Source organism: Rattus rattus, chromosome 4 (assembly GCF_011064425.1).
Source record: "Rattus rattus isolate New Zealand chromosome 4, Rrattus_CSIRO_v1, whole genome shotgun sequence".
NCBI lineage: Eukaryota > Metazoa > Chordata > Mammalia > Rodentia > Muridae > Rattus > Rattus rattus.
In genome coordinates, this window is record NC_046157.1 from 99795690 (window position 1) to 99817108 (window position 21419).

Here is a 21419-nt window from a genome sequence, read left to right on the forward strand (position 1 = left end):
GGCCAGGCAATGTGAGTCAGGGTAATCATCGCATGGAACCTGAGAGTACATTGCTGGAAGCTGTGAAAGAGAAGCTACGACTGTGCTGGAGACCTCAAGGTGTTAGAGGGCTTGAGTCCATGATGGCTGACCAAAGGCTTCCCATCAGGATCAACTGAGGGCTTACATGTCAAAGACACCAGAGCTATGAGATACCTACCAAGAATAACTGTACACAGGGAGTGGAACCAGCCTAAGAGAGAGGTGTAAGTCACATGCAAAAGAGATAGAGGGACGGAGCCAGCTGTCCTCTGACATTGGACATGGAGCGGAGGATCTGGAGTTTTCTGCTTTGCTTTGGCCCATGACTTCTTCACCATGTCCCCCGCTCATTTCTTTTGGAATGATAGTGTACATCGTGACTTTGTATACTAAAAGTCTGCGATTTGATTTTTGATTTTTACGGGCGATTAGAGTTAAGAGATTCCCTTGAGACTTAGAAGAGAGTTTTGAGCTTTGAACTTTTCAACAGTGTTGAGCCTAAAAGGCTGTGGAGACTTTTGAAGTACATTTTGCATTATTATAAGACCACTAGTCTACGGAATCCAGGGTGTGGAATATGAAGGTTTGAACGAGCGCGGCCTCCAATTAGCCATGTGTCTGAATATTGGATCCCAGTTGGTGGAAATGTTTTGGAAGAACCAGGAGGTGTGGCCTTGTTGGGGGTGTGTCCCGGGGAGCAGGCTTTAAGAGTTGTCTTGGACATTGGTGTTCTATCACAGCAACAAGAAAGTCACTGAAACATTTCCCCGAGCCGCCGTCTACAGACTTGCTAGGACAGCTAATACTGATCAATCCAGAAGTGATTAAGTTGGTGGCGTGCCTGGGAGGGATCACGCTGATTGGTTAATTCAAGCAGGAAGATCTGCCCTAGCTAGGCAGCGTCTTGGAATGCTGTGCTGGAATCTTGGGCTGAACAAGAAGAAGTCTAGCTGTGCAGTGACATTAACTGTGTACTTTTTTTCACTGCGGATTGGAACTCAGTGCCTCCGGATTCTGCCTCTATGAATTTCCTACATGGTGGACTGTAACTTCAAACCTCGTTTAACAGACAGTCTTTTCTACTTTAAGTTGCTTTTGCTGGGGTATTTTATTATAGCAGCAGGATAAGTAAGTAAGACAAAGTCAAATAGATCGTGCAAAGGACAATGTTTACTCTGGCTTATACTGTCTAAATGAGCTTTGAAAACCCAGTGTTCTATGTATTCTTCCCTTACTTCCCTTAGTAAGCTTTCACATTTTTTTCTTCTTCAAAATAGTGAGATGTTCAAAATAGAAACTCAAGTGTAACTATATTCTCTACTCTATGCAAAAAAGCATAGTTGTTTTAAAAATAGTTACTCAAAAGAAAACAAGAAAGATGGATGAAGAGTTAAAATCTGGAGGAAAGCCAATAGGAATAGTGACCCACCAACAGGGAGACTGGTGTAAGTAGCCTCACCGTGGACAATGGGAAGCAATCTCCGACACAGGTTCCCCCACTCAATAGAGCTGAAAAAGCCCGGTTCATATCCCAGAACCCTTTGCATCTTTGTAGTGGAAGAATCAAAGCACAAGCTATGTGCCCCAAGATACCATTACTTAAGAAATGCTAATTAATCAGTGGCATTTTACTAGCCCGAGCCTTTTACCAGAAGAATCAATACAGGATATATTCTACCAAGAGGAAGAATGAAGTTGGAAAAAGATAGGTGTAAGAAGTCATGATAACCGGACTGTGAATAGCATATTAAATAAGGTGATGCAGGGTCAGAAAGAAAGACTGTATATTCTCTCCATGGGTAGAGCTTAGCCTCAGATTTCCATATATGAATATGTAGGAAGGAGAAGTACCAGAAGAGGTCAGGGAATGAGAAAGCAGTCCTTGAGAGGGAAAAAATGAGCCTTAAAAGAAATTCTAAGCATCAAGTTGACTTGAATTTAAGCAATCCCCATCATAATTTCAACTCCCCATTTACTGAATGATACAGTATTATATGCTCAGTTTAATGGAAGATTTCCTAAAGGTCCTTAGTCTTCAACATAATTCATAATGTCTCAAATGACCCATTCTGTGCAGCCCCTAAATCTAACGTTTGTTGTTTATCCTTTAGAGCTTCTGTGCCAATTTCGTTCCCAGCTTCCCGTCTCTTGGCCATTCAGCTATCAGTCAACACACACTAAGTGATTTTATGCTTCAAAACAATGAAAGTCCAAGTTATAAAATAAAGAAACACATTTCTGAGACAAGAGAGTAAGGCCTCCCACAAGCTTGGTGAATGATTTACCACTCAGCAACACCCCCAAATTTAATTTGGTGTCACTCATCCTCCTGAGAACTGTTGACTGCATTAATTTTTCCAAATGCATTAAATCAATAAACTGGAAGGATAGGGCAATAATTAAAGGATAGCAAAGTGATTGTTCCCACCCTCAGTTATCCATATCATTTTAGTGTATATTTTCCTCTCTATTCAAGTTTATACCTCTACTCCTTAAAACGAATTCATCACTGAAAACGGCATTTCTACATAAGCAAATTGAAACCGTCATTACCGAAGCTGAATGTAAGTGTTTGAACATTGTACCTCCACCCAAGCCTATGATCTGCTCCCCTCTGGAAACACAGACATCAACAAAAAAAAAAATGAGAACAACACTAGAAACAAAACGAAATATTTCTAGACAGTCATGGAATTTCAAGAGGAGGAAGCGAAATTCAAGTCCTGGCATTGGAGGGCATTTTAAGGGGCAGAATGTTGTCAAGAAATCAAGACAGAGAAGGCAGTGATAAATGTGGAAGTCAGAGAAGGACTACTAATCAGTCAGCGGGAGCAGCATGCCAGAGAAGGTGAGACACAAGATAGGCAGGCTTGAACTCCGGAGGGTAGATAAAGGACTGGCAGTTCAGATTTCATTCTCTAGAAGTTTCACCTCCAAACTGACAGGAACGATAAGCTGTTAGAACCACCATCACAACTACATCAAATGTTCTCTAGATTTCCCAGTTATTACACCAAAGTAGATAACTTAAATTTTTCTTTTCCAAATTTTTATTTAAAAAAAATGTGTGCATGTGTGTGTATGTGTGTGGGGGGGTGTGCATGTCTGTGTGCATGTCCATGTGTGTGTATGTCCATGTATGTGTGTGCATGCCTGCATGTATGCATGTCGGTGTGAGAGTGTCTGCATGTGTGTGCATATCTCTCTGTCTCTCTCTTTCTCTCTGTCTCTGTCTCTCTGTCTCTCTGTGTATGTGTGTGTGCATATCTGTGTGTGCATGTCCATGTATGTGTGTACATGCCTGCATGTGTGCATATCTCTCTGTCTCTCTCTCTGTCTCTGTCTCTGTCACTCTATCTGTGTATGTCTGTGTGTGCATATCTGTGTGTGCATGTCCATGTATGTGTGTACATGCCTGCATGTGTGCATATCTCTATGTCTCTCTCTTTCTCTCTGTCTCTGTCTCTCTGTCTCTGTCTCTCTCTCTCTCTGTGTATGTGTGTGTGCATATCTGTGTGTGCATGTCCATGTATGTGTGTGCATGCCTACATGTGTGCATATCTCTCTGTCTCTCTCTCTGTGTGCATGTCCATGTGTGTGTATATGAACATGTCTGTGTTGAGAATGTGCATGTGATATTCCCATGAAGGCCAGAAGAAGGCATCAGATCTCCTGAAGCTAGAGTTACAGGCTTCTATGAGCCACTCACCATGTGTGCTGGGAACTGAACTAGGTCATCTGCAAAAGCAGCACACACTGCTAACCACTGAATCCTCTTCCCAACCCCCTGCTTCAAGCAGTTTCAAGGCCACTGATCTGTTCCTCGACTCTTTTCTAAAATCCCAAGCAACACGGGGACATTCTGAGGCAGAACTCACTTGTGCTAGTCTGTTAGAAAATCAGTTCCAGGTGTTGGGTTGGAGTTCTAAAGAACACCTGGATGTGCACACTCTTTTCTCTTCTCCAAACATAATGTGAGTTATTTTTTGTCCTCTTCCCAGGCACATACATTTCTAAATAAACATGGAATTTGTTTATGAGACAAACTTACCATGATACTTTGATATTTGCCCTTGACTTTGAACTGGCTTAAATTGGCATGTGCTCAATATAGTGAATCACACTATTTGATTTGATATGGATACAGAAAGAACATAAGGGGACAAAACTATTTGATATCTCCTTTGATCAATCAATTAATTGACCCTCCCTCCATGTCTTCCTTCCACGAGGGAAGCCTTCTCCTTGTACCATGTATGCCTACCTCTTCAATGTCAGGACTAGAGTAATAGATTATTCCAACCATGACCCAAAACCTCTAAACTGTGACTCACAATAAGGAATCCAATCTTAAAGTTATATCCATTATTTGGTTATATAATAAAGAAGCCTTGCAATACTAATCTCTCTTATATCCTTGTGATAATACCCAAAGGAAGTAACTTAAGGGAGGAAGGATCTGTTTTGGTTCATGCAGTCAGTCATCATGGGGAACACACAACTACGGTCTTCTGGATCTTACAGCAGTAGCCTCTTATATGGCGTTGATGAGAAACAGAGAGAGAGAGAGAGAGAGAGAGAGAGAGAGAGAGAGAGGAGGGGGTGGGGGAGGGAGAGGGAGAGGAGACAGAGAGAGAGAGAGAGAGAGAGAGAGAGAGAGGAGGGAGGGGAGGGAGAGGGGAGAGGGAGAGGAGAGGAGAGGAGAGGGAGAGGAGAGGAGACAGACAGACAGACAGACAGACAGACAGACAGACAAAGAGGGTGAGTTAGTTCAGGGTAGAACCAGAGCAACTATAGTTTTCAAGGCTGCCCACTTTTGGTGATCAACTTCTTTTACCAAGTCCACAGTCCCAAAGGTTCAATAACCTCATGAAAGAGCTTTATTGGCTGGGGCCAAGTGTAAAATTGTATGAGTCCATGGGGAAACATTTCACAGCCAAACAATAAGAATGAATCAAACAGAAAATTATTCCTCCATTATTTTAGTGGAAACACACACTCCGTGCTACTGTACACTGCGAGTCTGTAGCTTGTCTTTGATTTTAGAGAGCCTCAAAAGCATTTGCTTTTAGGCTCTGAGAAAACATTGAATTTCACCTTCTGAGCAATGTAGGAACTGTTACAAATATGAAGAATTTAAGGCTCGTAGGACGGATCAATTAGTAAAGACACTTGCCATGTAAGCTTGTCATCTGAGTTCAATACCTGGAACCCACATATATGAAGGAGACAACAGATTTCACAAAGCTTTCCCATGACCTTGACATCCGTGCCATGGCAGATGCAAACACATACTACATTATCATCTCCACCACTACCACCATCACCATCATCCCTCTGGTTATCATCAGTATTTAACAGAAAAGAATATGGGAACTCTTTGAGATAATATGAATTAATTTTGCTGTTATGAGATCAACATGGATCATTGGGGGGCAAGCTAGTATTTAAGTAAATAGTTTGAGTATCAGACAAATATACAGACACCTTGGTTGTCAACTGGCTGGGGCACATCTCTAAGATGAGCGCTCCCACAACTAGGAGTGTCTTCGAGAGTATATGCAGAGGATTAACTAAGAAAGAAGACCTGTTTTGAACCTGGGTGACACTACTTCATGGACTAAGGTTGAATAAGGGGCTGCAGGAGGAAATTCTATCACAGAAATATTCATTCATTCTATAGTCATTACTCCCCATCTCGTTCTTTCGCCACCCCTTTCTGGTTGCCAGGAATTGCACAACCACTGCCTCATATCCCTCTACCATATTCTCCCCCATCTTGGGCCCAGAATCAATGGATCTGAGGGGCTATCAACTGAACTGAACCATTGATACCTCGAGACAAAATAGCTCCTCACTTAAACGTGCTTTTCTTAAGTGTTTGTTCTCCCACAGAATTCTGTCGCTCCTCACCGGGACTTACTGGAATCCTAAATGCCACTAGCTTACAGGGTCTTTGAGGAGGAGTGGAAATAAAACGAGGACATTGTGGAGTGTTGGTATCAAGTGAGACTAGTGTCTTTAGAAAAAATGGAAATGTAGAAACAGATACACGCTGAGGAATGGTAATGTAAAAACATGGGAAGAATGGGTCAAACATAGTCCAGAAAGGCCCTACTCTCGTGCCTCATCAAAGAAACCAGACCTACCAGTATGTACATCTGGGACTTGTAGCCTGCAAAAAAATAATTGTGAGAAAATACATTTCTGTCTGGGAAAATACATACCACCCTGTCTGATGCACTTCTGTGTAGTCTTAAGGAATTAAACAATAATGATTTCATCTTGTGGATAACAGCCTTAGTTTTCTGAAAATAAATTTGGATATGCCAGTTGGAATGACAGAACTGCTTTTGAATCAATCGATCAATAAAATTGGTAGGAAGAGGATAAAATATGGCATGCAAAGAAGATGGTTATAGGTAAGAAACACTAAATTCCAAATGGCAGGGAATCAGAGTTGTCATGTGACAATACAAGGACAATCTAGAAGGCGTAAGTCATCAGTAGCTAGAGAGGGAGCCTCTCAATCATGTGCATGGACTACAGACCTGGACTTAAAGGGCCTGGAATAAAATCAGACTCAATCCTGCCATTCTAGGGACATGGCTAATTACCACAACAAGGTTCAATTCCCGGACCTAGTGTCAGAAATCGGCTAGAAGTGAGACAGCCACACTGGCCCACGGACAAGCAGGCTAGCAGGTGGACCAACGAAAAACATTTCTTAGAAGCTTAGGCTGGCGCTAGAAACGAGACACGTCCCATGCTCAAAGAGCTAGGGCAAGGGAGAAGCCTCAAGGGCAGGAAACTGGGAAGCTCTCAGCACCCACGTTCTTTACTCCCTCTGGGACCGATCGAAAGGAGAGCATCCTATGCTGAGACCTTGTGATTCTGCTGAACTGAACCAAGAGTAAGGACAACCTTTTCATCCACCGGGTAAAATGGGTCAGAGCACTGCAGTATGATTCTGCATTTTACAAGGGACCTGACTGAGACCAAATGGGTGACAACAAGATCCTCAACGGCAAACGGTTTTCTGAATGGGCCTTGAAGCGCAGCCACTTCCCCTTCAAAGGACTGGCAGTTACTTATTTTTAAGACGTTCTATATTGATACAGTTATCACATATCACATGCAAATGTTATGTGATTATTTTTAAGGATGTAGTGCAGATGTTAATTTAGTTTTCCTGAGTCAAGAACAGAAACTTCTATCAGATGCTGCTAAATGACTAATATTCCTAGCTGTAGCCTAATTTGGAAAGACGTATTATGGGATATAATTATGTTAGATATAAAGATTTCAATTCCTTTTTATGGAGTTTCTTTCCTTTTTATAGGAGTTCTTTATATCCATAACTCTTATTTTAGAACAAAGAAAAGGGGTTTTTTTTTTTTGGTCATTTTTATATAGGGCAGAATCCAAAACTAAAAGTCTAGCCTTCTTTATGTTTTACCTAATTTTAATATATTATTAGAAATTGAGAATCATGTTACATGAGAGAGGAAGACAGAGATAGAGACAAATAGATGGACAGACAGATGGATGGATGGACGGACAAACAGCAAAAAAGTGTGAGGTGTTATGGTCTTTCCATCTCTTCCAAAGATTTAAATTTCACATGTGTTTGAACAGCTGAGATCCATTACATATCTCTCATGTAGATCCCTGTCTCTGTCTCTCATCTCTTTAATTTTCTCTCAGTTCTCTCTCCCTCCTCTATTCAAAGCATGCAGCGCCTGGGATCACTCACTGGGACAGGTTACGAGGAAGAAGGATCATATTTATCTCTCACTCATCAGAGCCTCTCTTCCCTTTCCTGTATGCTTTGTAAGACCCAGAGGAAGAGAAATCAGACAAGTTGGATTCTTGGGGGTTGGTGTCCATAATTGCCATCCTATGGCCATCTCCTCTGTGTGCAAGTTAATGAGACAAATCAAAGAATAGACCAGAAAAAAACACTTGGTTGTTAGACACTAAGCAAGCATACAGAAATGTATAAAAATGAAAAAGTATGTGCACACACGAGCACACACACACATACACACACACATACACACACATACACACACACCCATATACATACACACACATATACACCCATATACACACACACCCATATACATACACACACACACACACACACACACACACACACACACTTCAAAGGCATAGAGAATTTACGTTGTATTTTTCACCCAAAGTGAAGGAATCAAGCTACTTCTTCCAGCTCCCCCTGACTTAGGACTTCAGTATTAAATTCCTTTTTAGAATAAGTAAATCAACACCTTGGAACAGAGTGGTAGATTTTCTTCCTCCCCCAAACTGGTTCCATTTCTTTCTTTTCTCAAGATGGCAAGATCTTGGCCTTTCTTTACTCATAAACCTCTTCATACATGTTCACTGGAGCTCCTCATGTAAATGTACGAGCCTTCTAATGATTAAGATTAAGCTTACTGCTAGCCCTTTCTCTTCTGTGGAGAAATACTTACTTTGGTTAATATCCATAAGCTATGAGAAAAGAGATATATAACTTCTTTATCTGGCAACACATGAAGCCTTAGATACTTAGGAGCACTCAGATAAAAATTAAATGTCTTTATTAAAGCCCCCCAGTCAAGGCTCAGGGATCAATGCTGAAGAAGAGGCACAAACACTTTACGAACCAGAGGCGGATCTTCCAGACACCACAGGACTGGTGCATATGTGAACTCAGACACTGTGTCAGCATGGTCAGCCAGTCAAAAGTCCTGCCCTGAAAAGGGGAGTAGACAGGAAGTCCCACACCTACCGAAAAGCTACTTGCAACTGATAACTTCTGGGAAAGGGAAATTTAGTTTCCTCCGAGTGAGTGGCACTGGAGATATCAGCCACACTCCAGGACAGGCTCCACGCTGTGGAGTAGTTGGCCAGCATAAAGCCGACTCCACGGTTTTGGTATGCTTCTTGTTTTGTGTTGTTTTAATTTAATTTGCTTTATTGATTTTGTTTGCTTTTATTTTTTATTGAAAGAGGGAGGAAAAAGTGAGAGGAAGGGAAAGACACAGAGTGGTAGCATGAATCTGGGTGACCAGGAAGGTGAGAGAGATCTAGGAGAAGTTGGGGGTGGGAAAAGAATACGTTTGAAATACCAACCCAGTGACTTGCACATGCTAGACAGTGACCTGTGTATGCAACCCTTGTTTCGTTTTGTTTTGTTTGGTTTGGTTTGGTTTCATTTTGTTCTTGTGAAAATGGGTCTCACTGTGTAGCACGGGTGAGCCATGCACTTTCTATAGACTTGGGTAGCCTCAAGTCACAATTCTTTAGCCTCAAGCTCCCAAGTGCCAGGACTACAGTCGTGTGTCACTAAAGCCAACTAAAATTATTTGTTGATCAAACTCTCAAAGGGATGTAAACTCTGGGAAAGAAGGAATATACACAGTATGTTTTAACTTTAGTGTATCTGTAGGATGTGCTAACTAGTCACTCGCTAAGAATTAAAAAGACAACAGGGTTTTGTATATAAAAGCAATAATGTCAGTGGATCAATATGGTAATACATTAAGTAGTTAAAATACACTAGGTATCATGGTATGTACCCACTGATAAGTAGATATTAGGCAAAAAGCTCAGAATACCCAGGATACAACTCACAGAGCACATGAAACTCAAGAAGAAGGAAGACCAAAGTGCGGATGCTTCAGTCCTTAGAAGGAGGAACAAAATAATCACATAGGTAGATGGAGTGAGGGATCTGGGAGGGGAGAGTAGGGAGAGGAAAAGGGGACAGTATCAAGTGTGGGAGGAGATGGGAGAGAAGTACAGAAGGTCACAAAATTGAACAGAGGTGTGTAGCAATGGGAGATGGGGAACTGGGGGTAGCCACTAGAAAGGGCCAGATGCCAGGAAAGCAAGAGGCTCCCAGGACCCAGTGGGGATGACATTAGCTGAAACACCCAACAAAGGGGAGAGAGAACCTGTAGAGATCATATCCAGAAGTTAGGCAAGGCCCCTGGTTGAGGGATGGGGCCACCCACCCTCTTCAAAAATGTTAAAACGGAATTGCTCCAGTCTAAAGGAAATGCAGGGGCAAAGAGTAGAGCAGAGACTGAAGGAAAGGCCATCCAGAGACTGCCCCACATAGAGAGCCATCCCATATGCAGACACCAAACCCAGACACTATTGCTGTTGCCAAGAAGCAGTTGCTGACAGGAGCCTGGTATAGCTGTCCCCTGAGAGGCTCTACCAGAGCCTGACCAATACAGATGCAGATGCTCACAGCCAACCATCAGACCAAGCACAGGCACCTCAGTGGATGAGTTAGGGGAAGAACTGAAGGAGCTGAAGGGGTTTGCAACACCACAGGAAGAACAACAATATCGACCAAACGGACCTTCCAGAGCTCCCAGGGACTAAACCACCAACACAGGAGGAACCCATGGCTCCAGCTGCATATGTAGTAGAGGATGGCCTTATCTGCCATCAGTGGGAGGGGAGACCCTTGGTCCTGTGGAAGCTAGATGCCTGAGTGTAGAGGAATGCTAGGGTAGTAAAGCAGGTGTGGGTGGGTGGGTAGGGGAGCAGCCTCATATAAGCAGAAAGGGAGAGTGGGATAGGACTTTTAAAAAATAATAAAAAGTAAAGCCTCAAAAATTTTGTATTAATTGTAAAATTGACAAATGAGACAAGCCAATATCCTACAAAATGTTAGCTATAACTTGCTCTCTCACTGCTGTAGAGGAATTTTAATCCAGAACCATGGCTGCTCTGGCAAAGGATCACATCCAAAGATCCTCTAGATCTTGATCCAGCAAGAATACAGACATGCCATGGATTACAGTACAATCTGGCTGGAATATAGACATGCCGTTAGTATACACCTTTAATCCCTGTCAATGAAGGCAAGGTTGGTTTGTAGAAGGAAGCAGCCATGTTTGGAAAAGGACATAGAATTGAGGGGAAGACACAGTGATGAATCAGAGAAAGATTTGACACGAGTCAGTGGTAGGATACATGAAACTCTCATGTGAACATCCCAGGAAAGAGGCTACTGAAGAGCATCAAGAGAAAAAGTGAGGTGGTGTGTGGTGTGTACATATGGTAGTTTTACCGGAATAATATTCCTGGGATAGGTTGCATAGACAACAAGCTAGACAGACACGGGGACAGAAGGAGGCAGAGAATGAGAAGAAGTCAGAAAAGAATGAGGCCAGGCAGAACAATTCAATCGGAAGCCAGGAGACACTGTACTGAATCAGTCAGCTTGAAAGATTAGATTGTCCAGAGGCTAGAAGCGTCCAGGGTAGACCTAGGGATGGTTTAGAACAGAGAAGGAAATGCTCTGGGCTCAACCCGAGCTGTATTATTCACACAACTTGAGTATAGCTCTCATCTTATCCCTCCATCTCAGGATATAAAAAGGATATTTACCAAGCCCTTTAAATCATATACTATGTTGCTCTAAAATGCACACCGTGGCATTTACTGAGCCTCAAGAAACTTCTTTAGAGACCACCCCTTCTCCTGCTCATCCCACTAGGTTCCCTGACATATAACGCATATTCCTTTGCTGTGCATGTCAGACACAGGTAATTAAGTCACAGTGACTACTACCTTAGATACGGTTATGGTTTGGCTCATGCCGTTTGGGGTCGTTTTTCACTACTCAGTCCAGGATGGCATCATACCCATGGCAATTCTCCTGCCTCAGCTTCTCGAATGGGTTTACAATGAGTCTCATGTCCTTCTGAGTCTCACCTGTTGAAAGTCTGGTTTTACATGTGACAGTGATCAGAACGAGCTTTGGGGGCAGTACTGGATCATGAGTAATCAGCCATTACCAACTAATCCGGTGGATTTGTGATTCAACATCATTATTTATATAAGATAGAAATGATTACAGGAGGTCAGTTCTGGTTGAAGGAAACAGGTCATCAGAGCTATGTCCTGGGACGATGTCCTTTGATCTGGTCCCTTCCTGTTACTGTTTCCTGCTACCAGGAGATGGGCAGCCCCTGCAGCTTGTTCCCTTGGTCGGAATGCTCTGCCCCCTGCAGACTCAAACAACTGAGCCAGCTAACCACACAAGGCATCTCTGAAACTGGGAGCCAAACTTGATCTTTCCTCCTTTCAAGTTGCTTCTCTCAGGTATTTGTCACTGTGACGGAAAAAAAAAAAAAAAAAAAAAAAAAAAAACCCTGACACAGCTGTCTGCTGGGCTGACATCATGAGCAAAACCAAGCCAGGAAGAATGCTAATTTAACATCTGGTTTTGATACATATGCATGATCTTCCATTCAACAACCCCACAAGTTAAATACTTATGCCAATAAGAGAATGGAGACACATGAAGGTTAAGCAGTTTGTGCAGTCACAAGGTACTGTAGATTGTCGTGGATGCCAAAACAGCCCTTAAGAGAACTGTGGGGTATGCTACCACTTATTAATAAGTTTTGAGTAGGAACATGTCTACGCTACAGTATTAAGAGGTTATTTATAATTGGAGTTAATACTTCATTTTGTAGGGATTAGTCAAGGATTGAAATATTAGAGTAGAACTTTGATGCTAGGAAAATTCAAATTTTTCACTTGAAAATGAGATTATGTACAAATCAGGACATATGGATTTATGATGCTCCTGCCTGTATCCCCAGAATTAGAGCTTTTACTCCAGTCCATGAGGTATGTCTAAAATACCAACGTGTAGAGGTAAAGAACTATACACATCACATCCATTATCCATGCAGCTAGGTTAGCCAGGTATGTATGTATATGTATGTATGTGTATATATACATATGTATATATATACATATATATATATATATTCTGCTCCTGTAAGTAATGTGTGTACGATAACCAGAGCCCACATGCATCCAGATATGTAGCATAAACTAATGAATATTCAGTGTGATTCTTTTCTTTAAGGAGAATATGCATGTCTACAGCCCCAATCGATAGTTATCTGCACAACGGTCAAGTGGATGCATTTATGTAATAAACACTGAACCAACCCCTTCAGGGGAAACTCAAGTTACTTCAGTCTATTCATCGACCGACTGTACACGCCTGTAGCCGGTGTGCAGCTTACAGAGAGAGCCCATCTGAATGGAAGCTAAAGGGGTCAAATCCATCTTAAGTATATAAACTCCAAACTCCAGAGACAACTATCTCAAGTTGATCTGCAGGAACACCAATGATAGAATGAGATTTATTAACTGTTCCTTGTATAGAGCTCCACTAGGAGGTGCCAGGAATGGAGAGGGCCCAGGCACAAGCAGTTTGGAGCAAGACGATGAGAAAACAAAATTTTTTAAAAGAAAATCTATTATATTCAGTACATAATATAGTATTATCTAGAAGTTATAAATTATGGGAGGGGGAAATCTGAAAGAATAGCCCTACCCACACACAAATACATTGATAAACACACAGGAAACCCAACACTATCAGAAGGAAGTTCCTCACCACCAAAGCTAAGACTGTAGTCAGCTTTATCTGAATGAACAGCATCAAAATGTGAATACCCACCGCCAAGAGACTTGTGTAGTTATAATTTTAAATTGAAGCACTTCCTAGACCAGCACTTTTTAACAGTTCTCTCTCTCTTTTTTTAAACACTTGAAATATAGCTGGTGAGATTAAGGAAGTGAATGGTTACACGTACTTAACTTCAGTTAATTTAAGCCTAAATGGGGATATATGACTATAAGACTGTAAAATACTGATTTGAAGGGAAACGCCCACCACACTGTCTCGGTTACTTTGGAATGTGAATCTCATACCTTAAATTACTATGCAAAACATAATATGTAACATCTCAAATAACAGCATTTAGAATCCATTCACAAACTTCGAGACGAATCACTTTTAAAATAGGAAAATGTGCCTTTAAGAATTGAATATGTACAAAGAAGTTATATATATATATATATATATATATATATATAGGCGTTTATGCTGTAAACAACTCACTTACACAGTTGAGTTTTCTAGAAAATAAGTTATCCCCCCCACACACAAATGCATCCCAAAAATGTTAAGATTGCACCTCTTAGTTCCCTGAATGACTGGAAGCAAAATCAGTAAGAAACTCTTCCCACTCAAAACTGGAGCTGGCAGTGGTGATTTGTTAAATACACTTAAAAAAATAGTACAACCTTCCACAGCCTGCATTTTTACCCGAGAGTGCTCTAGGTATCCACCTCTAATCTTGGAACACAAACATCTTCACCTGCATCTGTGACCTCAGCACATGGACCTCAAAAGCCAGTAGGCATGTGTCCACCGCCGGCCACCCGCCTCTAAGTGCGGCTCACAGGCATGCCTGCAGGGGGATGGAGGCGCCTGTGCGTCTGGTACGCAGGGACATCGGAGCGCAGCATCTCCGCGGCGGGCGTCCGGCGCATCTCTCAGGCGCAGGTGCGCCTGGCACAGCGGTCCCCGAGCCCAGCATCTCTGGGCAGGCAGGCACCGGGCGCGCTTCTCCACCTCCGAGCCGCGCTCACCTTTCTCGCTCACGCTCTCGCTCTCCAGCTCCACGTCCTCGCAGCTCGTGTACTCCGGTGTGGACACGCCCTCCTCCTCCGAGCTGCTCACCGACATCTGACGTCTCTTGCCTCCCCGCTTGGGCCGGTGAGGCTTGGGCGGGGATGGTCGCACGGACTCGGACTGATCGGAGCTCAGCGAGTCGTTCCGCAGCATGCTCTCCGCCTTCTCGCGCTTGGCCTTGCGCAGAAGCACGGCCGAGCCCGGGTCCGGGCGGCCCTGCTTACGGAGCGGCTCGGGGACGCGGGCTGGGCGGTTCTGCGGGACCAGGGCTGCCCGCGGCGGTGGTGGCCCGTGCTCGGTGGGAGGCTGGGCGGCGGCGCGCGTGCGCGCGGGGACTCCGGGGAGAGACCCTGGCGGTGGCCGGCGCGCGCTTGCCCGCCGTGGCCTCAGCCGGCGCGGCGGCGGCTGCCTCGGTGTGCGGGAGCGCCACGTCGCTGTGGCGCCGCTCGTGCCTCGCCCGGGACACCCGGGCGTGCATGCGCATCTGCTGCTCCTCTGGCGGCGCCTTCACCGGGTAGCGAGCCAGGTTAGGGTCGCTGCGGTACCTAGTCTGGTACTCCTCCTCCTTCCTCTGCTTCTCGTCTTCCGCCACCCTGCCATTGTCGCGTTTCTCAGGCCGGTCTGAGTAGTCCTGGGAGCGCCCTTTCTCCAACCTGCGGGTTTCCCGCCTCTCTTTCCTCTCCCTCTCATCCGCGGTCCCTTCCCCGGGTTGCACCACAGACTTGGGGACACGTTTGCGCTCGCTCTTCAGGCCTCCCTTGCCATTCTGCTCGGAAAGCCCTGGAGCCTTCTTCCTGTGTTGCGCAGAGAACAGATAATAACATTTAAACAGCACACCAAGAAACATTCTTGTCTCTCAGCATTCAAGCCCTAAATCAATTATTTCATATAATTAGTTCGAATCCCGTGTCTACTTAAAATTTGACGTCAAGTACCGGGTTAAATTTATGTACTAATTAGGATTGAAAATGTGATCCCTTTGCATTACAACAGGATCAAAAACTTCTTTTCACCTTTTAAAGTTCGAATTTAAATAAAAACGTTAGTATTAACTCAATAGGCACATTTTGAGTTTACGTCCTCCTATGACTTAAAATGTTTCAGACAGAAGTAATATGGACAATAAAAACATAAGTTCTAAAGATAAGCACACATCACTACAAGATCAAATGTGTTTTCCACTAGTGTATAATATGAACATTACATACTTAAAATTCTTGATTCTCAGGGAGACTTTTAGGATTACATGTGTGCTCTCTTTGGAAATCAAATCCCTGATAACAGCAAACTCTGTTTGATGTGATTATGCCCCAGCCTGTCTTTTGTAGTGTTAATCAGAAAGCAATGGCTAAATCTATCTTATATTTTAACTCTCTTAAGGAACACCAATTGAAACACTGAAATTTGTCTGTCTGTCTGTCTGTCTGCCAGGCAGCTCCTCTACCAATGAGAATCCTTGGCTCAGACATAATGCTATGTTCCACTCCTTCATTCCTCCTTATATCCAAAGAGAGCCCAAAGAAGAAGACAGTTTTTAAATCTTTCAATGCTTTTTGTCATAGGTGAAGATAAAATTAAAAGGAAGGGGGTTCGGCAGGTCTTTGAATCCTGTAAAGGTGGACTTCAGAGTCCTCTTCAGTATTTCTCTATGCAAAGGTCCTGGCCAGGCAAGACCCTGAGGTTATGCCAGAAGTTACTGCAAAATATTTTTGCCTTGGCTAAGCCTTCTGGACTTATTCCAATGCGCAGTTAAAGTGGAGACAACCCCAGGCTTGCTTTGGAATTCTAGGGACCTTGGTGAATCCTCCTGAGGGGCATAGCGTTTATTTACAAATCCGTGTGTGTGTGTGTGCACACATATGTATGTATATACATAACAGTATGCAATCAGTTTTTTCTATTGGGGATAATGTGATTTGCTCAGACACATTTGTGGGATGGGTAGACTATTCAGGACAGAAAGGGGACAAAGTGACAGTGAGTCAAAAGGAAGCATGGTGATTCTGCTTGAGGTATGTATATCACTGTGGCACTTCAAACGGAAAAGAGCATGGACTGGAAAGTGGATCTTCAAGTGTGAGGTTGCAATTTTACAATAGAAGGGGTCTGATACCACCACATCTTCATAATTACGGTATTCTTTGCAAATATTTCACTGGGTTTTAACACTTACTTGCTAGAAGCTTCTATTGAATTGCGTTACTCTTCTGCTGATGCTGTAATTATTGCCTACTATGCAGAATTCATAAGAGCATTCAAGGAAACGCATCTGTGAGGGTGCTTTACCACAGCTTGAATGTTAGGCACATGGTAGGACTGATCTGCCACTCCGTTTTGAGGGTCCGGCCAGTGATACTTTTTCTCATCATTACCTGTATCTGTTCTGTTACCAATTTTGCCATATTTAAAGGTACTATCTTCTGATAAGCCTCGACGTGCATCTTTAATAATTGTGCCTCTTAACACACTACTCTTTGGAATCAAGTAAGCTTCATCCTGTTGCCCCTACAGTACTTCTGACTTCTTTCAAAATAGTTTTGCTTACACTCATGCTCTCCCCTACTGTTCTCTGTCTCCCCTCCAATATCTGGGAATTTTGCAACCCATAATTCAAAAGCCCTTTCTTTGGTTTCTAGGGCTTTCCAAGTTCTGTGCATATTTTTCTTGCTTTGGTCAACCAATCGGCATCCTGACTAACTGCCTAGGTGTCTGTCTTCCCTGGGATATTGCTTCCCCATACTGTGAGGGACAAGATATGTCCTCACCATCACTGCACCCTCTGGTTCCTGGCACTGGGTTTAATTATAGTGTTTGCTTAATGAGTGCTGGCTGAATTCACAGCCATATTCAGTTAGGTAGGCACGGCATGTTGGCCAGGGACCTTGTGTTTTCCTTTAATACTTGGCATGCCCCTGCAAAGTGTGTTATCACTGCCTGTTAGGACTGTCATCTAGACCTGCTTTACTTTGAAGTCCTCGTGGTTGGAGATTACCCCTTACCTAGTAGCATAAGTACGAGTTACACAAACAGAAGCAATCAGTCCAGGTCCCACCTGTTGAGGTAACCTACCCGGACACATACTGAAAGTGTGTCTCTACATTCACAGTTGTTAATTGCTGTGCTGCACTTCCGAATGCTGGTGCTGGCAGAGTTTATGTATATTTGTTCCTGCCTCTCCTGCCTAAGGCATTCTCTGATTGGCCAATAGTGGAAACAGGAAGAGAGGGCGGAACTTCCGGTCAGAAAGAAGGACTCTGGGAGAAGAATTAAGAAAGCTGGAGATTCAGCAGCAGAGGGAGAGGTAGGCAGAAGATTCAGAACCAGACAGAGGTAGACCCGGCCACGTGTTGGAATGTAGTCCAGAATTAGTCAGGTTAGAGAAGCCAGGAGGGGCCCTAAGCTTTTAAAATATATGAGTCTCCATGTCTTTATTTAAGCCGCTGGCAGATTGGTGAAAGTCACATTACGCCACCAGTCAGGAGCGTCAAGAAGACGCGTCATGTATCATTTTTGATGTCTCTGTTTTCTAGTGGGCAGCATCAACTCAAATAAATGAATGGATGAATGAAACATTTGATGTACATTCTCTCATCATCTTATCCTTCGCTTACATCTTTGATGGCTTTTCATTATGCCTAGGTTAAAAAAATCTATGAAAATTAAGCTCTTTCCTTACTGCCTTGTAGTTCTACCTCTCTCTCTCTCTCTCTCACCTCTCTTCTCTCCTCCCCTCCCTCCCCCTCCCTCTCTCTCTCTCCTTCCTCTACTACTTGTACTCTAACCAGTGGCATCGTTTGGAAAGACCTCAAACCGAATGGTTCCATTCCTCCAAAAAGTCTTTGATGTCCCATAATGCATTTCAATTGGCCAGGTTCTGCACCATATTCTTTAAGAGCACACATTCACCAAAGTGCTCATTCTATAGAGTTTCTAGGGGCTTTTTTCACCTCAGAGTTGGAAGATTATAATTCAAATGATTGGCTTAACTTTCACTGTGCAAGATAGGAACAAACTTCCCAACACGGATCTCTTAGGAGCTGACATATTTTAGAGATTGGCAAAAATCTCAGGCCCATTGCTGCCTTGAATATGGGCCCTAAGAAGTAATACTTCTACGTACTCCTCCACATAGATTTTGGGCTCTTGATAACACATGGCACTTTCCACCAAGCCCTCAATTTTTGTTTGCAGTGCTAGAGAATTATTACCTTTCCCTCGGTGGCTCGCTTCTTGACCTTGATGCCTGCTTCTGTTCAGGACCCAAGGCTTGCTGTGAGGGCTCAACCCCTTTGTTCCTGTCCAACGGTGCACCGGGGGGAGCAGTGTCTTGGGACGAGACAGCTGCTGTACTCAAGGGCGTCTGAGACCTTGATCGCTCTTGGAGCCTTGCTTTCTTTTCTCTTGGCACCTCGGATCCAGCACCTGTGGCCGTGTCACTCAGAGTCCCATCTTGACTAGGCTGCTGCGGGCCACTTCCAAAGAACCACGCTCCAGATTTCGTTAAGATTTCTTGTTGCTTTCGACATAAATTGCATACCCACATAACCTATTTGGAGAAGAGAAAAAGCAATATAAACTTTCTCCACCTTTTAGAAATACCTTACTTTTAGTATATTAATATCTATTATACAAAAAGAACACCATCTTCTTCATATGTGCCTTTGAAAATTTCTTATGGAAATATATTTTACACAATTCACAGTCAACTATAGCAAAGCCTGGGCTTAAAGACTGAGCAAGCAGAGTAGAATATTTTTCGCACTTATCTTTAACTTAATGATTCTGAGTTTTATTTTACAATATGTGTGTCATATTTTTGTATAATTGACAGAATTGATTAAACTATCTGTTAGCATAAGTGCTCTAGGTGAGTCAGATAACTGATCAGAAATTACTGTAAAGAGCTCTAGAATCAATATTTCCATGCATCAACTTCAGTATCTCAAAGGACTGGATAAATGTCTGTCTTCTCTGCACCATCTATTATTAAAGTCATTCATGAAAGTTATTCACATGGAAAAAAGTCCAGAGCAAAAGAAAAGGCCAACTTATGCATTCCTCTGTTTCCCTAGCAATGCATTAACGTCAAGCTTTTTTCTATTTTATCGTGTACACGGTGTGATTATTTTTTCATGTATGTATTTACAGGGCAACGCAGCTGAGGCTGAATTTGTTAATCCGTGACAAACAAAGTAAGATTTCTTGAAACACCTTAGACCATTTGGTAACATACATGATACGTGATGAGATACGGTTTAAGCTCGACATTTAGTTCTCTGCTCTTGGTGACATCTAAAATGAATGCCGTACGAGGACCAACACTAATTGAACATACTGAAAAATATGAGCAGTGACGGGCGCTGAGGACAGAGACAGATGGCGGCACACCTAGGAGCCTTCCCTCTGAATATATGACATAAAATAGGCAGCAACTCACTGCAAGAGCGTGCATCAAAGCAGTTGGAATGGATTACACCCTCCATTCTATTAAAACGGAAGCCAAGTGAGACTGTGCATGGCACATCCTTGTCTTCGTCAACCACATAAGTAAACTTGATCACATGTGCTGATCCTACCAATGAATTAGGGGTAACATGGAAAGAGAGACACCCCCAAACGAGGACTCCCCGGACAATTTCTGACTGCCCTCCCAACTCTCAGGATAGGGGAGGGATGTGCCTATGTCCTATGCCTGACAAGACACCGATAAGACCTGAAATCTTGTGGTTAAAAGAAAAAAACTTAATAGAAAAGTTTTCTCACTTTGCATCAGCTATGTGAATTCTAGGTGTGAGTGTCTTGAACACATAAGATTTCAATTCATAGTCAGTCTTTAAGAGTGGGCTTTTTTTTTCCCTACAAAATAAAACCTCTTCCTCTCCCTCTCTCTACTCTCCTTCCCTCCCCCTCCCTCTCTCCCTTCCCCCCTCTCCCTCTCCTTTCCCTTCCCCCTCACCCTCTCTCCCCATGTGTTCCCTGCAGGCCTCTTCTTCTCTTCTCTCTTTCTGTCCTGCACCGTCTCTACCCCTTCTCCAGTGCCCCACCACCACCCCCACAATAAACTCCCTTTTATTCTAGGCCTGTTATATCCCTGATTACTCAGGGAACACCTTGGCAGGGCCCACTAAGGTGCTCCCTCCCACTGCCTTATACCACAGCGTTTTGTAAAACACAACAGCCTTAAGTTAAATAAAATGGCAAAGGAAAAGTGGCAATGCTGAGAAAGGATAATTTTCATTAAATAATAGGTAATAATAATTCTGAATAGCTCCTCCAAACGCTATCATAGTTTTGTTTATTGCTTAATTTTAAACATTAAAAATTGGTTAATAAAAGGCAACTGAGAGATTTCAGGCAGAGTTCAGCTTCTGAATATACTGAACAGTAAAATAATTAAGTTTTATAATCCATTTGATTTAATCTCCAATGATAAATAGGTCATGACTGCTGGACAAGAAATAGCCATACTTTAGAAGATAATTTTAAAATACTGTTTAATATTTAAGCATATGATGGTTTATATGTATATTTTTAAAATTTAGGGAAATGTATTCCTTATTCCAAATTGCTCCAACATATACTATATAATAAGTTTATATGCAGGTATATATACTAATATACTTGTGTTTAGCATAATAATAGTTCTCAATCTTTGTTTTTGGTTATATACATTATGCATATTAGCTAACATAAAAAGAAATTACTTATATGTATGTATTAGATACATAGATATACTAGATATGTAGATAATTAAATATATGATATTAAAACAGAAAAATACTTCATACAAAAATAAAAACCATGTACTCTGTGATCCAGATTTTAAGATACACCACAATTATGTGCACTTAAGATTTTCATTTTG

The 21419-nt window shown here is 42.7% G+C and overlaps 1 protein-coding gene across 1 annotated transcript in view; it reads right to left on the bottom strand.

Annotated features, from left to right (window-relative positions):
* Rims1 (regulating synaptic membrane exocytosis 1) overlaps positions 1 to 21419 on the bottom strand; it is a 497773-nt gene that overhangs the window by 202549 nt on the left and 273805 nt on the right. The window contains 3 exon segments of the mRNA XM_032900856.1: positions 14512 to 14855; positions 14857 to 15348; positions 18763 to 19100. Coding sequence (XP_032756747.1) covers positions 14512 to 14855; positions 14857 to 15348; positions 18763 to 19100 — 1174 coding nt within the window.